The sequence below is a fragment of the Entelurus aequoreus genome, linkage group LG02, assembly GCF_033978785.1.
Source record: "Entelurus aequoreus isolate RoL-2023_Sb linkage group LG02, RoL_Eaeq_v1.1, whole genome shotgun sequence".
Lineage (NCBI taxonomy): Eukaryota > Metazoa > Chordata > Actinopteri > Syngnathiformes > Syngnathidae > Entelurus > Entelurus aequoreus.
In genome coordinates, this window is record NC_084732.1 from 15574748 (window position 1) to 15589357 (window position 14610).

Sequence of the window (14610 nt, forward strand, 5' to 3'; positions counted from 1 at the left end):
CATTAGGTGTGGTGAAATTTGTCCTCTGCATTTGACCCATCTCCTTGTTCACCCCCTGGGGGCTGAGGGGAGCAGTGGGCAGCAGCGGTGCCGCGCCCGGGAATCATTTTTAGTGATTTAACCCCCAATTCCAACCCTTGATGCTGAGTGCCACGCAGGGAGGTAATGGGTCCCATTTTTATAGTCTTTGGTACGACTCGGCCGGGGTTTGAACTCACAACCTACCGATCTCAGGGTAGACACTCTAACCACTAGACCACTATATGAAATACTGCATATTTCAGTTTTATTATAAAAAACAAAGTTGTCTTTGACAAAAAAGGCATACAACCTTTTTGTTTTTTTTAACTTTATATCAACCTGAAGTTGATATACTGTAGAGATTTACTGTAAGTGTTAAAAATAATAATAATAATAATAGTAATAATTTGACTGGTTTTTAGCATCGGGAGCCATATATTTTGTTATGGTTTGAAAATGAAAAATATCAAAATGGCCCCCGCATGCTTTAATTTTTCCGTGTGCGGCCCTCAGTGGAAAAAGTTTGGACACCCCTGACGTACAACACTTAAACCTTTAGCATATCAGTATGTCGATTTAAATTATGAATGATTAAGCAAAAAAGTCAAACAATGTACTAATATGATCCAGTTTAAGAAACTGTTTAAACTCAAAGTGTTTTCAAAGTACAAGAAAAACAAATCCCTGATGTCTTGAACCTTATTAGAAAATGAGATCATCTTATTAATGTCATTACGTCAATCATAACTGACTTCAGGGTTTCTCCTTAATGCAACTGAATGAGGCTCACCACCAGGGCAAAATCCTGGCCGCCACATCTTAAAAATAAGGTTTTTTTAAAGTGAAAACAAATTAGATTAATATAATGCATTGTAGCCTGCAGAAGAAGTCAAAAGTTAGACACTTGCTATTTTTAACTTTTATTGAGTATCTTATGATAACGGCCAGCCCAATTCCAACAGGTTTTAGCTCCCGTGCAAACACTTTCATCTGTGTGCAACAGCACCTCCTTATGCTCCGCCAATCCGCTTTCAGGCACGGACGGTGTGTTTGAGATCATGGGAAAAATAAACATCAAATCAAAACCACACAAACATAAAGCATTACCACCTACTATTTCTGCACTATTGAATAGTGAGGCACATACATTTTGCTGCCGTGAAAAAGACTTTGATCACCGAAAACAGGTCCGCCGAAACTGGATGTTGTGATGTAAACAAGACACACGCGATTGTCTTGAGGGGTGGCAGCATGTAACTTTAATGTATCGGGGGTCATGTCCGTTGTGTCCTTGAGCAAGACATTTCACCCTTGCTCCTGATGGGTTGTGGTTAAGGCATACTTGCCAACCCTCCCGTTTTTAGCGGGAGACTCCCGGTATTCAGCGCCTCTCCCGATAACCTCCCGGCAGAAATTTTCTCCCGACAAACTCCCGGTATTCAGCCGGAGCTGGAGGCCACGCCCCCTCCAGCTCAATGTGGACCTGAGTGGGGACGGCCTGTTCTCACGTCCGCTTTCCCACAATATAAACAGCTTGCCTGCCCAATGACGTCATAACACCTACAGCTTTTAGAGAGTAGAGTGCACAACTGCGCACACAACAAGGAGACGAAGCAGAAAAACGAGGAAGTTACAGACATGGCGACGCCGTCGACGAGCAAGATGAAGAAATACGCTTGCAAGTTCCAAAACGAATGGACACAAGAATTTCAGTTCATCCAGGACAGTTCGAAGGGTAAGGGGTATGTAATTATGTTGCCTGTACATTTTGTAAAACAGACTTCTCCATTGAACACGGTGGCCGAGTCATGAACGGAGGAGAAGTTAAACAGGACAATACTGCCATCTACTGGATAGCCCCCGGAACACTGAAATTCAAGTATTTATTTTATTTATATGTATAACAAAATAAATATATATACATATATATATATATATATATATATATATATATATATATATAGCTAGAATTCACTGAAAGTCAAGTATTTCATACATATATATATATATATATATATATATATATATATATATATATATATATATATATATATATATATATATATATATATGGAATACTTGAGTTGGTGAATTCTAGCTGTAAATATACTCCCCTATTAACCACGCCCCCGCCCCACCCCGACCGCGACCCCCCACCTCCCGGTATCGGAGGTCTCAAGGTTGGCAAGTATGGGGTAGGGCCTTGCATGGCAGCTCCCACCATCAGTGTGTGAATGTGTGTGTGAATGGGTGAATGTGGAAATAGTGTCATAGCGCTTTGAGTACCTTGAAGGTAGAAAAGCGCTATACAAGTATAACCCATTTACTATATCCCAGATATATCCGAAGACTGCGATCACAAAAAGATGCTAGATTTCTTGCTAGTTGTTTTTAATAAAAAGTCACTAAAAGTCTCTTGACACTTGAACAATTCTCATTGTGCAAAAAGCAGCAACAACTGAAAATATAGCAAAACGATGTAATATGAACATATATGTTAATACTAATTAATAACACAGATTTGTTTTAAATGTACGTTCTGCATACCTTTTTGAGCCTTTTGAAAGAAAGTCATATCATAGCAAATTATGCAAGTTATACAACGGTGTCATGATGACCACGCCCATAACCACGCCCCTTGGCAATCTCGGGGAAACTCTGGACTTAACTGTTATTTAAGAGAACTGTTGTATTTATAACACATTGACGGCCTAGCTATGGTTGTGAACACTGCCTTGGACCCAATACTATGTGTTCAAGGTTCTGGTTTTCCCCATCTGTGTAACAAAGTAACATTTCCCGATAATTTAAAATAAATGAATCAAAAGAAAGGCAGCGTGTGTTGCATCAAGCAGCGTCCCTCAAACACTACATCATCACGTCACATGACTTCACTTGGAGTCCTGTTTAAACACAGGCCACCCCTGGCTGACACTGGTGCATGACCTCATCAGCAGTTCGCATTTCTTCGCTCCTCGTCCTCACTTTCGCCATTGGTTTTGTGGTAGTTCTCAATCAGAACATCTCAAAAGTCTCCCTCACACTTTCAGCTTCTTTTTGTTTTAAAACTCAAGGCTTCTGCCAGGTTGAATGTGATGTAGCGTACAAAACTACTGTAGATTCAGTTGTAGTGCTCTTACTGGGAGGCCCCCGGGAGAGACCCCCCTAGTTATTACACCAGATTGAGCAATTTGTGCTCTCAGCGGGGATGCTTGTAGTTCTGTGGCTCTGTGCCGATCTCAGAAAGCGCTAACTCAGCCAGCAAGAATCCTACCTAGCCTATATTTTCATCAAAAATTACTTTCTATCAAACTTTGTTGTGAGATGAACGGAATAGTTTTTGCACTTTCTGGCGCTTTATTTGATTATTTTTGCAGTGAAGGATACCGGTACATAGAAATCCAGCAGGTGGGCATACGTTAAGGTCTGTCATTTGTAATACAAATTAAAGACTGATTTACGGTTCTGGCAAAGGTTTCTTCCGTTCTTAAAAACCGATGCTAACAAGTCAACTACTGTATTTTACGGACCATAGGGCGCACCGGATTATAAGGTGCACTGCCAATGAGCGGGTCTATTCAGGTCTATTTTCATACAAAAGGCGGATTATAGAGTGCATTAAAGGGGTCACATTTTAAAAAGAAAATTCTATATTGAAAACACTTCCTTGTGGTCTACATAACATGTAATGGTGGTTCTTTGGTCAAAATGTTGCATGGATTATGTTTTACAGATCATCTTCAAGCCGCTTTCTGACAGTCGCTTCAGGCTTCAAGCTGCTAGTGTCATTTCCGGGCCGGATTTGGCCCCTGGGCCGCCAGTTGAATAGCCCTGTCGTAGACTTTTAAAACACTGCTGTAAAAATCCTGGCATTTCAGGTGGATGATTACAGGGTTTCCCACACATTCATTTATTTGTGGCGGCCCGCCACAAAAGAATTACGTCCGCCACAAATAAAAAAAATAATTACTTCTTTTTTTTTTGTGTCCTCTCCAGCTTCTCAGGAAAATCATATAGTTGATGTAGATGCCCATATTGGCTGTTCAGATTTACTTTACAAAAGAGAAGTGTAGGATACTTCTCTTGTTGCCTTATTTGTATTTGACTTTATTAAATGTATTTATATTAGAAACACAACATGTGTATATAACAAAGGGTGCAAAGTCTGCAGGCAGTAGGAAACACATGGTTAAGTGTAGGGAGTAAAACTGATGGCAGTCTAAAGTTCAAGATTTTTGGAGCTCTTTGTTCAGTGGATCAGATGTTTGATGAAGCTCTGTGTCTATCTACCACCACTACTGTTTTCTGTTTATTTGTTACTGACTGTGGCAGGACACCTCTGCCTCTGTTTCACTTTATGTTGCTGGTAAATAATATGGTTGTAGTAGTAGGCTAAAGATTAATTATTTAGTATGCACTAATTAAAGGGGCAGAGCTTTGAGACATTTTAGCTTTTATATTTTATAAGATATATTTTTTGTAAGAACCACAATTAATAAATATATTTCAGTGAATAACTTATTGTTCAAATCTGTATATAAATATGTACATAAAGTGTTGTAATTATATTGTAAAATGGATGGATGGATGGATGGATGGACGTTTAAAACAAAACTGTTATTATTAATTAGTAAGTATACATTTTTTTAGCCTTTTTAGAGAAAATCAAATCATTGTAGTAAATTATGCAAATTACTCGATGATGTCATGGTGACCACGCCCATAGCCACGCCCCCACCGCCACAGGTATCTTGGCAGTTTATGGGAAACACTGGATTAGGTTTAATGCGTCGAAGCTAGAGATTGTCATATATATATATATATATATATATATATATATATATATATATATATATATATATATATATATATATATATATATATATATATATATATAAATCCATAAACTGTTAAAAAAAATTATGAAATTGAGTAAATGGCGAGTTATTGTGATGTAGAGAAATCCCATATTTTTACTAATTTTCCCAGGAGATTTCCCATATTTTGAAATGCAAATGTCGATGCCCCCTTTTAGACACAGGTAATAAAGTTTTTTTTTAAAAATCTCCTGATGTTTGTGGTGCTAAATTAACCACAATATTAGCGCCACATAAAACATTGTTGCTACTAGTCCGATGTTTTCTACAAAAAAAAAAAATGTTTTAAACTACTTAAAACCTCGTCCAGTTAGTCGCTACTGGTCCGATGTTTTCTACAAAAAAATATATTTTTTTAAACTACTTTAAGCCTCGTCCAGTTGTTGCTTAACTCAGTAATTCTAAAACTATGGTACGTGGGCTCCACCTAGTGGTACGACAAAGAATCATTTGATTAAAGTACAGTGTTTTATTTTCCTATATTCAAACATTTTACTGTTCAAACTGTGTGGAAAGTTACAATAGCCCAACATGTTTGATATATTTGTTGAATAAAACCTTGTTTTTAATGAGTACTTAGGCATGCTGCACTACTGTATTATAATGTTGGCCAATTTTGGTGGTACTTGGAGAGCTAAGTTTTTTCTGAGGTGGTACCTGGTGAAAAAAGTTTAAGAACCACTGGCCTGACCTATACTGCTCATGTTTAGCTAACTTTTACTGAAAATGAATATCGGCTCCAAGTATCAGTTATCAGCCTTCTTGACTACCGATAATCAGTATCAGCACTGAGAAAAAATATCTTGGGTTTTTTCCCCACATGCGAAATAGTCGTAGAACATTTGGGGCAAAAAGCAGGCAGAATGTCTTCCTCTGAATCAGTGAAGAAACCCCACACGATGGACGCCATATTTGTTTAAAATGAGCTCAGGGAAAGTTTATGAGTTAACGGGGGAAAAGGAGCACTTGATTTGCTCACCCTAACCCACCTACAACACAGTATTCACCGTGCACCCCTAATGTTTTAAAGGTTGTCTTTAATCTTGTGTCCTCTGTGAAAATAATTGTGTTTTAAATGTGGGGGAAAAAAAATAAATAATGGATAAAGATGGCCAGAAAAATCAAGTTTTTGGTGAAGACGAAATAAAATCCCAAATTTAAAAACATAAATGTTGTCTGTATGTCCTAATGTTCCTCTGATCTCATACACGTGTAGCATCCTTTTACATACGACTTTGTCTGTGTCGCTATTTAACTTTTCTCTTGTCTTCTCACCATCAGAGTGCCCGCAGAAGTGTGAGCGGCGGGCGTGCACGACGGGGGGCGAGTGCTGCCACCCTCAGTGCCTGGGCAGCTGCAGCGTCCCGGGAGACGACACAGCCTGCGCCACGTGCGTGCACTACTACCACCAGGGCCGCTGTGTTGCCGACTGCCCCGCCGGCACCTACAAGTTTGAGGGCTGGCGTTGCATCAGCGCCGAGGTCTGCTCCAAGGTCCACCTGCCCGACTACGACAGCTTCGTCATCCACGAGGGAGAGTGCATGACCGAGTGTCCCTCTGGGTACACGCGGCCCTCGCTCGACAGGTGAGCCTGAAAGCTGCATTTCGGTGGGGGAAACATTTTTGTTAAAAAGTGGGGCGTATAAGAAACGGGTTACCACCATTTGTTTTATAAGAACAATACATTGATAATAATATTTGCAAAATCAATAACTGATTTCCACTGAAAGTAGAATACAGTGGAAGCCCAATTAACAATTAATTGGTTCTTTAACAGGGTTCGTAAATAAAAAAGTTTGTATATTGAAGCAAATTCATCTATAACCTATGTGTCAAAGTCAAGGCCCGCGAATGAATTATCTATGGCACCTGGATGATGTTTGATTAGTAGAGATGTCCGATAATGGCTATTTTGTCGATATTCCGATATTGTCCAACTGTTAATTACCGATTCCGATACCGATATATACAGTCGTGGAATTAACACATTATTATGCATAATTTTGTTGTGGAAGCATTAAACAATGTAACAAGGTTTTCCAAAATAAATCAACTCAAGTTATGGAAAAAAATGCCAACATGGCACTGCCATATTTATTATTGAAGTCACAAAGTGCATTATTTTTTTTTAACATGCCTCAAAACAGCAGCTTGGAATTTGGGACATGCTCTCCCTGAGAGCGGGGGGTGTATAGTGTAGCGTCCCGGAAGAGTTAGTGCTGCAAGGGGTTCTGGGTATTTGTTATGTTGTGTTTATGTTGTGTTACGGTGCGGATGTTCTCCCGAAATGTGTTTGTCATTCTTGTTTGGTGTGGGTTCACAGTGTGGCGCATATTTGTAACAGTGTTAAAGTTGTTTATACGGCGACCCTCAGTGTGACCTGTATGGCTGTTGACCAAGTATGATTGCATTCACTTGTGTGTGTGAAAAGCCGTAGGTATTATGTGATTGGGTCGGCACGCATAGGCAGTGCCTTTAAGATTTATTGGCGCTCTGTACTTCTCCCTACGTCCGTGTACCACACCGTACAGCGGCGTTTTAAAAAGTCATGAATTTTATTTTTTGAAACCGATACCGATAATTTCCGATATTACATTTTAAAGCATTTATCGGCCGATAATATCGGCAGCCCGATATTATCGGACATCTCTATATATTAGTATTAGAAGCGGCCCGCAGGCCACAGCCACCTGCTGCTGTTTTGCACGCACCGATACACCATCAGTGTTGGCGCTAGGAATTTTCAAAATGGGATCCCAGGGACCCCATCAAGTCATAAAAATGGGGTCCCGCAGTAAATTTTTGGGGTAGTGTGAAAACAAATGATAAATGTATGCATTATCCTGTTATATCTCACATTCTATGTTGTGTTTTGGAAAAAAGGTTGTCATAAACATTACTTAATTCATTAAAAAAATAATACAAAAGAAAACATATTTTTTGCATATGTAAATGTATTCAGTTATAAACATTCATTCACTTTCTTCTTACCTTCATGGATCTAAACTTTACCGCTGCCAGTAGTTTTTTTCTTTATCTTTATTTAATAAGTTGTAGGTGTATTTATTTTAGTATAAAAGTGTAAAAAGTTTTTTGCTGATATATATCGTCTATATTGTCCAACACCACTCTATATCAAACAAATACCATACCATACCCTACCAACTTTATTTATAAAGCCCTTTAAAAACAACCACAGTTGAAGAACAAAGGGCTGTACACCACAAAGAAATGGAGGCAAAGGACAGACTAAAAAATAACATTTAAAACAGAAGTAAAATACACATTGAAATAGCAAATACAAAATTACCCTAAGAACAATATACAAATACAACAAGGAGGTGATAGATAACTATTTATTTCATACAAAACTCTTAAAAATGCTTTAATAAAACACGTAAAAAGCACACAAACAATGTGCACTGGAGATTGATCAGTCACACAATGAGGGGATTGAGTGGACTTTATATGGTCTGTTGTTCGTGAATGAAAACATTCGTAAAATGTGGCGTTTGTAAATGGAGGTACTACTAAGACATTTTCAGGGTAAATATGATATGAGTTTAAATGAATATGTGATAGCAGGCACCATAAGTTTAGTCTGTCATCCTTGTGTCTGGTCTGCAGCATGTCCTGCACAGCCTGCGACGGCCTGTGCGATAAAGTGTGCGAGGAGAAGGTCATCGACTCCATGGACGCCGCTCAGTCCCTGAAAGGCTGCACGGTTATCAAAGGCAACCTGCATATCAACATCCGCAGAGGCCGTAAGTATGCGGCGCCGCAACGCACGGCAGACACGACTAAATGACATACACCGTTGTAAAAACCATGCAGCATAGACGGCGAGATGCAGAACGCGGCACATAAAAGAGACAAAGTGAAGGTGTGTGCAGCCTGGAGAAGATCGTATAAAGGAGAGAACGAGCGAGCCTGGGTTCAAATATACCACCGTGGCTCTGGAATAGTCTAAACATGGGCGACCAAAACAGTTTTACAATCCACTGTGATGTCAGAGCTAGTCTAGACCAGAGCCTTGGAAAGTCTGGGAACAGTATCATTTCCTGCACCTGTGCAAAAATGAAAAAAATGATAGAAATAGAAAGTCAGCATTGGGATTTAGTGAAAAATGCAAAAGAGATGCAAAGTGAGGTTTTTCTATTGTGTCGCCTTCAGACAACATGGTGGCAGAGCTGGAGAGTTTCACAGGTTTGATCCAGAGAGTGACGGGCTACGTGAAGATCAGACACTCGCACACTCTCAGCTCGCTGGCCTTCCTCCGCAGCCTACGATACATCGATGGCGAGGAACTTCTAGATGAGTAAGACTCCATAGCACACTTCTCTGCATTTCATGTATACAAGTACAGGGAGACTCTAAAAGCTGTGAAATTCACAAAATGACCAACATTTTAAAGCATTTTTTTTTTTAGAAATGCATTTTTTCCTCCAAACGGATGCAGACAACTTCCTGCTTCTCACTTTTTTTTATATATTATTTTTAAAATGGAGATTTACTGTAATCTGTGCTAAGGCAGGGCGATATGGCTGAAAATGCTATCACAATATAAGTGTTTTTATAGCAGTCGATATCAATAATTCTTTTTTTATTTATTATGACCTATTGAAAATAGGATTGGAGTTAATCATAGGATTGGAGTTAATCATAGAACTGGCCCCCCATGGTATTAAAAAGTATTGATTTTGAATTAAGAATCATTTTGATTAGAGAGTCGATTCTGAATCGAATCGTGACCCCCAAGAATCGAATCGTGTAGTGCCCAAAGATTCACAGCCCTCGTAAATAACGCAAAATATGTCACTGATGTTTCAAATTCCAAACGGCTTGTTTGGAGCCTGTTTGGAAGAAGGCAAAATTGTTTTATAAATAGGATATATGGTTGATTTATTATTAGGTTAATATTTATTGTATTATTATTGTTTATTTTGTATTTAGTATTTATTATTTTAGCTATTATTATTTATTTTATTTTATTTTATTATTATTGTTGTTTTTATTATCAATAATAATAATAACATTAATAATACTATTATACTATTTATTAGGGGTAACAATTTCTGGACTTGTGGGGATCCCAAATACCTGTTTTGGTGTAAGAAAAGTTGTTTTTTTGCATAATAGCACCCTTTAAAAGGGTAAAAAAAATGTTTTATTGTTACCTAGTAATATTACCAGGGGTTAACTCTGTTTACACTTAAATGTGTGGCTGTTCAGAATGTTTAAAAGTTGAAGTAAAACATGTTTTGTACTCATTTTAACAGAAGTTAACATGTTTTTACATTTGTTTGGCCCTTTTACTCATTTTACATAGATTTTAAAATGTTACTTTAAAACATTGTAACTGTACAGTTGTTAACGGTTGGCTGATGGCAACTGTTTGACCCTGGCACATATTATTTCTATTTGCACGATTCCCTGTAAAACTAAAAGTTCAATGTTGCTTTTGGGATTTGTCTTGCTTATCTGCGCCGAAAAGTGTTAAAAAGTGAAACTTTAATCTGATGAAGTAACCATGAGTGCTAAATGTAAAAAAGTAATCCAGCAAACTATCTAACAGTGGAGAAAAACATCCTCCTCCTCCTCCTCCTCCCTGTCTTTCTCCTTGAGTTCACAGGAATCTCGCTGTCCCAGGACTCCACATTGCAGTCATTCTTGTATGTCTGGGTGGTACCCAGTGTAACATAAAAACACCACCCTTCCCATCCCCTTCTCTCTGGGTCCAGTTTTCTTTGTTCTTCTTCGCACTCAATTATTAATGGTGACAAAAGTGATCCGAATCTTGTCCGCTAATGAGCGGGAAAGCTGTCACGATTTATGGTTGCACCAAATCACAATCCTCTGAAGGTGTTTTTTGTTTTTTTCCGCTGACTTCTTAGGACACACGGCGGTGTCCTGAGATGCTTTCTTCTTTGCATTAATGTAAATTCAGTCAACAATCGGGGTTCAATGTATTTGTAATCAGATTTGTTAGTACGTTACAGGGCCGCAACACTTTCAGCCGTAGATGTGAATGAGTAGATGGACAACACACAACTGGGGCCAAAGTGTCTGAACATTCTGTGGTTTTAGAAGGCAAGCAAATGAAATCAAGGATGCCTGCTCGTCAAGTTAGGACATTTATTTATTTTATCATTTAGCAGGCTGATACAGTTCTCATGTATCTAGTGTTCTATATATATATACACACACATATACAGTCATGGTCAAAAGTTGTACTTGTGAAGGACATAATGTCATGGCTGTCTTGAGTTTCCATTCATTTCTACAACTCTTATTTTTTTGTGATAGAGTGATTGGAGCACATACTTGTTTGTCACAAAAAACATTCATAAAGTTTGGTTCTTTTATGAATTTATTATGGGTCTACTGAAAATGTGACCAAATCTGCTGGGTCAAAAGTATACATACAGCAACATACATTATCAATTTTTGGTGATGTAGAAAAGTTACAATCAAGTCAAATTAGCTTCATTGCATGGCCTCTTAACTTCATGTGAGTGATTATGATTGACCACACCTGAAACCACTCATGTGATGCAGTCATTAGACAAACGCGACAATGGGAAAGTCAAAGGAACTCAGCACAGATCTGAAAAAAATCTTCGATTAATCGATCAGGATATTCGATAGAATACTCAATTACTAACATATTCGATAGCTGCAGCTCTAAACTGCACCAATTTTGTCAAGAGGAGTGGTCAAAAATTCAACCAGAAGTTTGCCAGAAGGTTGTGCATGGCTACCAAAAGCGCCTTATTGCAGTGAAACTTGCCAAGGGACATGTAACTAAATATTAACATTGCTGTATGTATACTTTGGACCCAGCAGAATAGGTCACATTTTCAGTAGACCCATAATAAATTCATAAAGGAACCAAACTTAATGAAGGTTTTTTGTGACCAACAAGTATGTGCTCCAATCACTCTATCACAAAAAAATAAGAGTTTTAAATTATTGGAAACTCAAGACAGCCATGACATTATGTTCTTTACAAGTGTATGTAAACTTTTGACCACGACTGTATATAAACACACATATATATGTTTATATGTGTATGTGTATGTGTATATATATGTATGTGTATATGTATATATGTATATGTGTATATGTATATATATGTATATATATATATATATATATATATATATATATATATATATATATATATATATATATATATATATATATATATATATATATATACTGTATATATGCTGTATATATGTATTGATTAAGTTAAAGTTAAAGTGCCAATGATTGTCACACACACACTAGGTGTGGCGAAATGATTCTCTTCATTTGACCCATCACCCTTGGGGGAGCAGTGGGCAGCAGCGGTGTGTGTATATATGTGTGTATGTACTGCATATAAGTATATATATGTACACTACCGTTCAAAAGTTTGGGGTCACCCAAACAATTTTGTGGAATAGCCTTCATTTCTAAGAACAAGAATAGACTGTCGAGTTTCAGATGAAAGTTCTCTTTTTCTGGCCATTTTGAGCGTTTAATTGACCCCACAAATGTGATGCTCCAGAAACTCAATCTGCTCAAAGGAAGGTCAGTTTTGTAGCTTCTGTAACGAGCTAAACTGTTTTCAGATGTGTGGAACATGATTGCACAAGGGTTTTCTAATCATCAATTAGCCTTCTAAGCCAATGAGCAAACACATTGTACCATTAGAACACTGGAGTGATAGTTGCTGGAAATGGGCCTCTATACACCTATGTAGATATTGCACCAAAAACCAGACATTTGCAGCTAGAATATATGTGTGTATATATATATATATATATATATATATGTATGTATATATGTATATATATATATATATATATGTCCTGGGTATGACTCAAAACTGCATCCGGTGATGAGGCTTCAGTTCGGGAGTTCTGGAGTTTTGGGGAAGGTGGAGTTACCCCTCAGTCATCATTGCTCCAAGGTCCACTCTGACCCGGGGTGGTAGTACCTGTCAGGGTACCAGCTATGGGTTGAATAGCATTTCAAAGACCTCAACGGTGGAAGTGGCGGAGGATGACACTGCATGTCACAACGGCACTGAAGGCGGATGAAGGCTGCAACAGAGGGTGGTCTATATATATATATATATATATATATATATATATATATATATATATATATATATATATATATATATATATATATATATATATATATATATATATATATATATATATATATATATATATATGCACACATATATATATATATGCACATATATATATATATATATATATATATATATATATATATATATATATATATATATATATATATATATATATATATATATTTATATATATATATATATATATATATATATATATATATATATATATATATATATATATATATATATATATATATATATATATATACATAATTCACATGAAATGGTGAAAGTTTGAAAAAATGGCCTATTGATATTGAATGGGAAAAATGTACCGTAAAACCAGGAAATCTGGGAATTTTTGTAATTCGTCAAGGGAAACCCCGAACAGTTTGAAGTTGGAACGGTTTGAATCGGATGATAAATGTGGGAATTGTGGAACTTTGAAGAATGTCCCATTGATTTCAATGGGAATTTTAAAAAAAATTGGGAATTTCGGAGAAAGCGGGAATTTTTTTGAAAAAAGTAAAAAAAAACTTGAATGATCTGAATGAGTTGGTAACATGTTGTGGGAGTAACATGTTGAGTTGAGAAGTGGTATTACGGAATTCCTGGACTTTCGGGAAAACCGAGAATTTTTCTAGTTCAAAAAACAACTTTGTTTTTTTTTGTCCTAATTAAGAGGAATGTTTTGACGGTGGAACGGTTGAAATGCGTTGAAAAATGTGGAAGGAGTAGTTGCCAGAAAAAAGGGTGGAAGTAGGGCTTTGGAAAACCAGGAATTCTGGAAAATCCTGGAATTTTTTCAACTTGGAAAAAGGCTAGTTTGAATTTCCAGAATGGTGGAATGTGTTGAAGGTGGAATGGTATGAATAAGTTGAAAAATGTGGAAATGGTGAAAGTTTGAAAAATGGCCAATTCATTTTAAATGGGAAAAATGTCCCGGAAAACCTGGAATTCTGGGAAATCTGGGAATGTTTTTAATTTATCATGGGAAAGCCTGCGATTCCTGAATAGGCTGAATTGTTTGAAGTTGGAACGCTTTGAATCGGATGACAAATGTGGGAATTGTGGAACCTAGAAAAATGTGCCATTGGTTTCAATGGGAATTTCCCCAAAAATTGGGAATTTCAGGTAAAGCAGGAATTTTTTTGAAAAAGGTAAAAAAAAAAACTTGAATGACTTGAAATGATTGGTGTTTAAATTATTAAAATCGGTCGAAAAATGTTGAAGTAGTAACATGTTGAATTGAGAAATGGTATTACGGAATTTCTGGAATTTTGGGAAAACCGGAAGTTTTTCCAGTGCACAAAACAACTTTGTTTTTTGTCATAATTACGAGGAATGTTTTGATGCTGGAATGGTTAAAATGTGTTGAAAAATATGGAAGGAAGGAGTAGTCGCCAGAAAAAAGGGTGGAAATGGGGCTTTGGAAAACCAAGAATTCTGGAAAATCCTAGAATTTTTTTGAACTTGGAAAAAGGGTAGTTTGAATTTCCAGAATGGTGGAATGTGTTGAAGATGGAATGGTATGAATAGTTAGAAAAATGTGGAAATGGTGAA

The 14610-nt window shown here is 37.1% G+C and overlaps 1 protein-coding gene across 4 annotated transcripts in view; it reads left to right on the forward strand.

Annotated features, from left to right (window-relative positions):
* LOC133631050 (insulin-like growth factor 1 receptor) overlaps positions 1-14610 on the forward strand; it is a 135439-nt gene that overhangs the window by 85645 nt on the left and 35184 nt on the right. For all 4 annotated transcript variants that reach the window (XM_062023055.1, XM_062023064.1, XM_062023072.1 and 1 more), the window contains exons 3-5: positions 6180-6483; positions 8526-8662; positions 9072-9216. In XM_062023055.1, coding sequence (XP_061879039.1) covers positions 6180-6483; positions 8526-8662; positions 9072-9216 — 586 coding nt within the window. The remainder of the gene's footprint in view (positions 1-6179; positions 6484-8525; positions 8663-9071; positions 9217-14610) is intronic.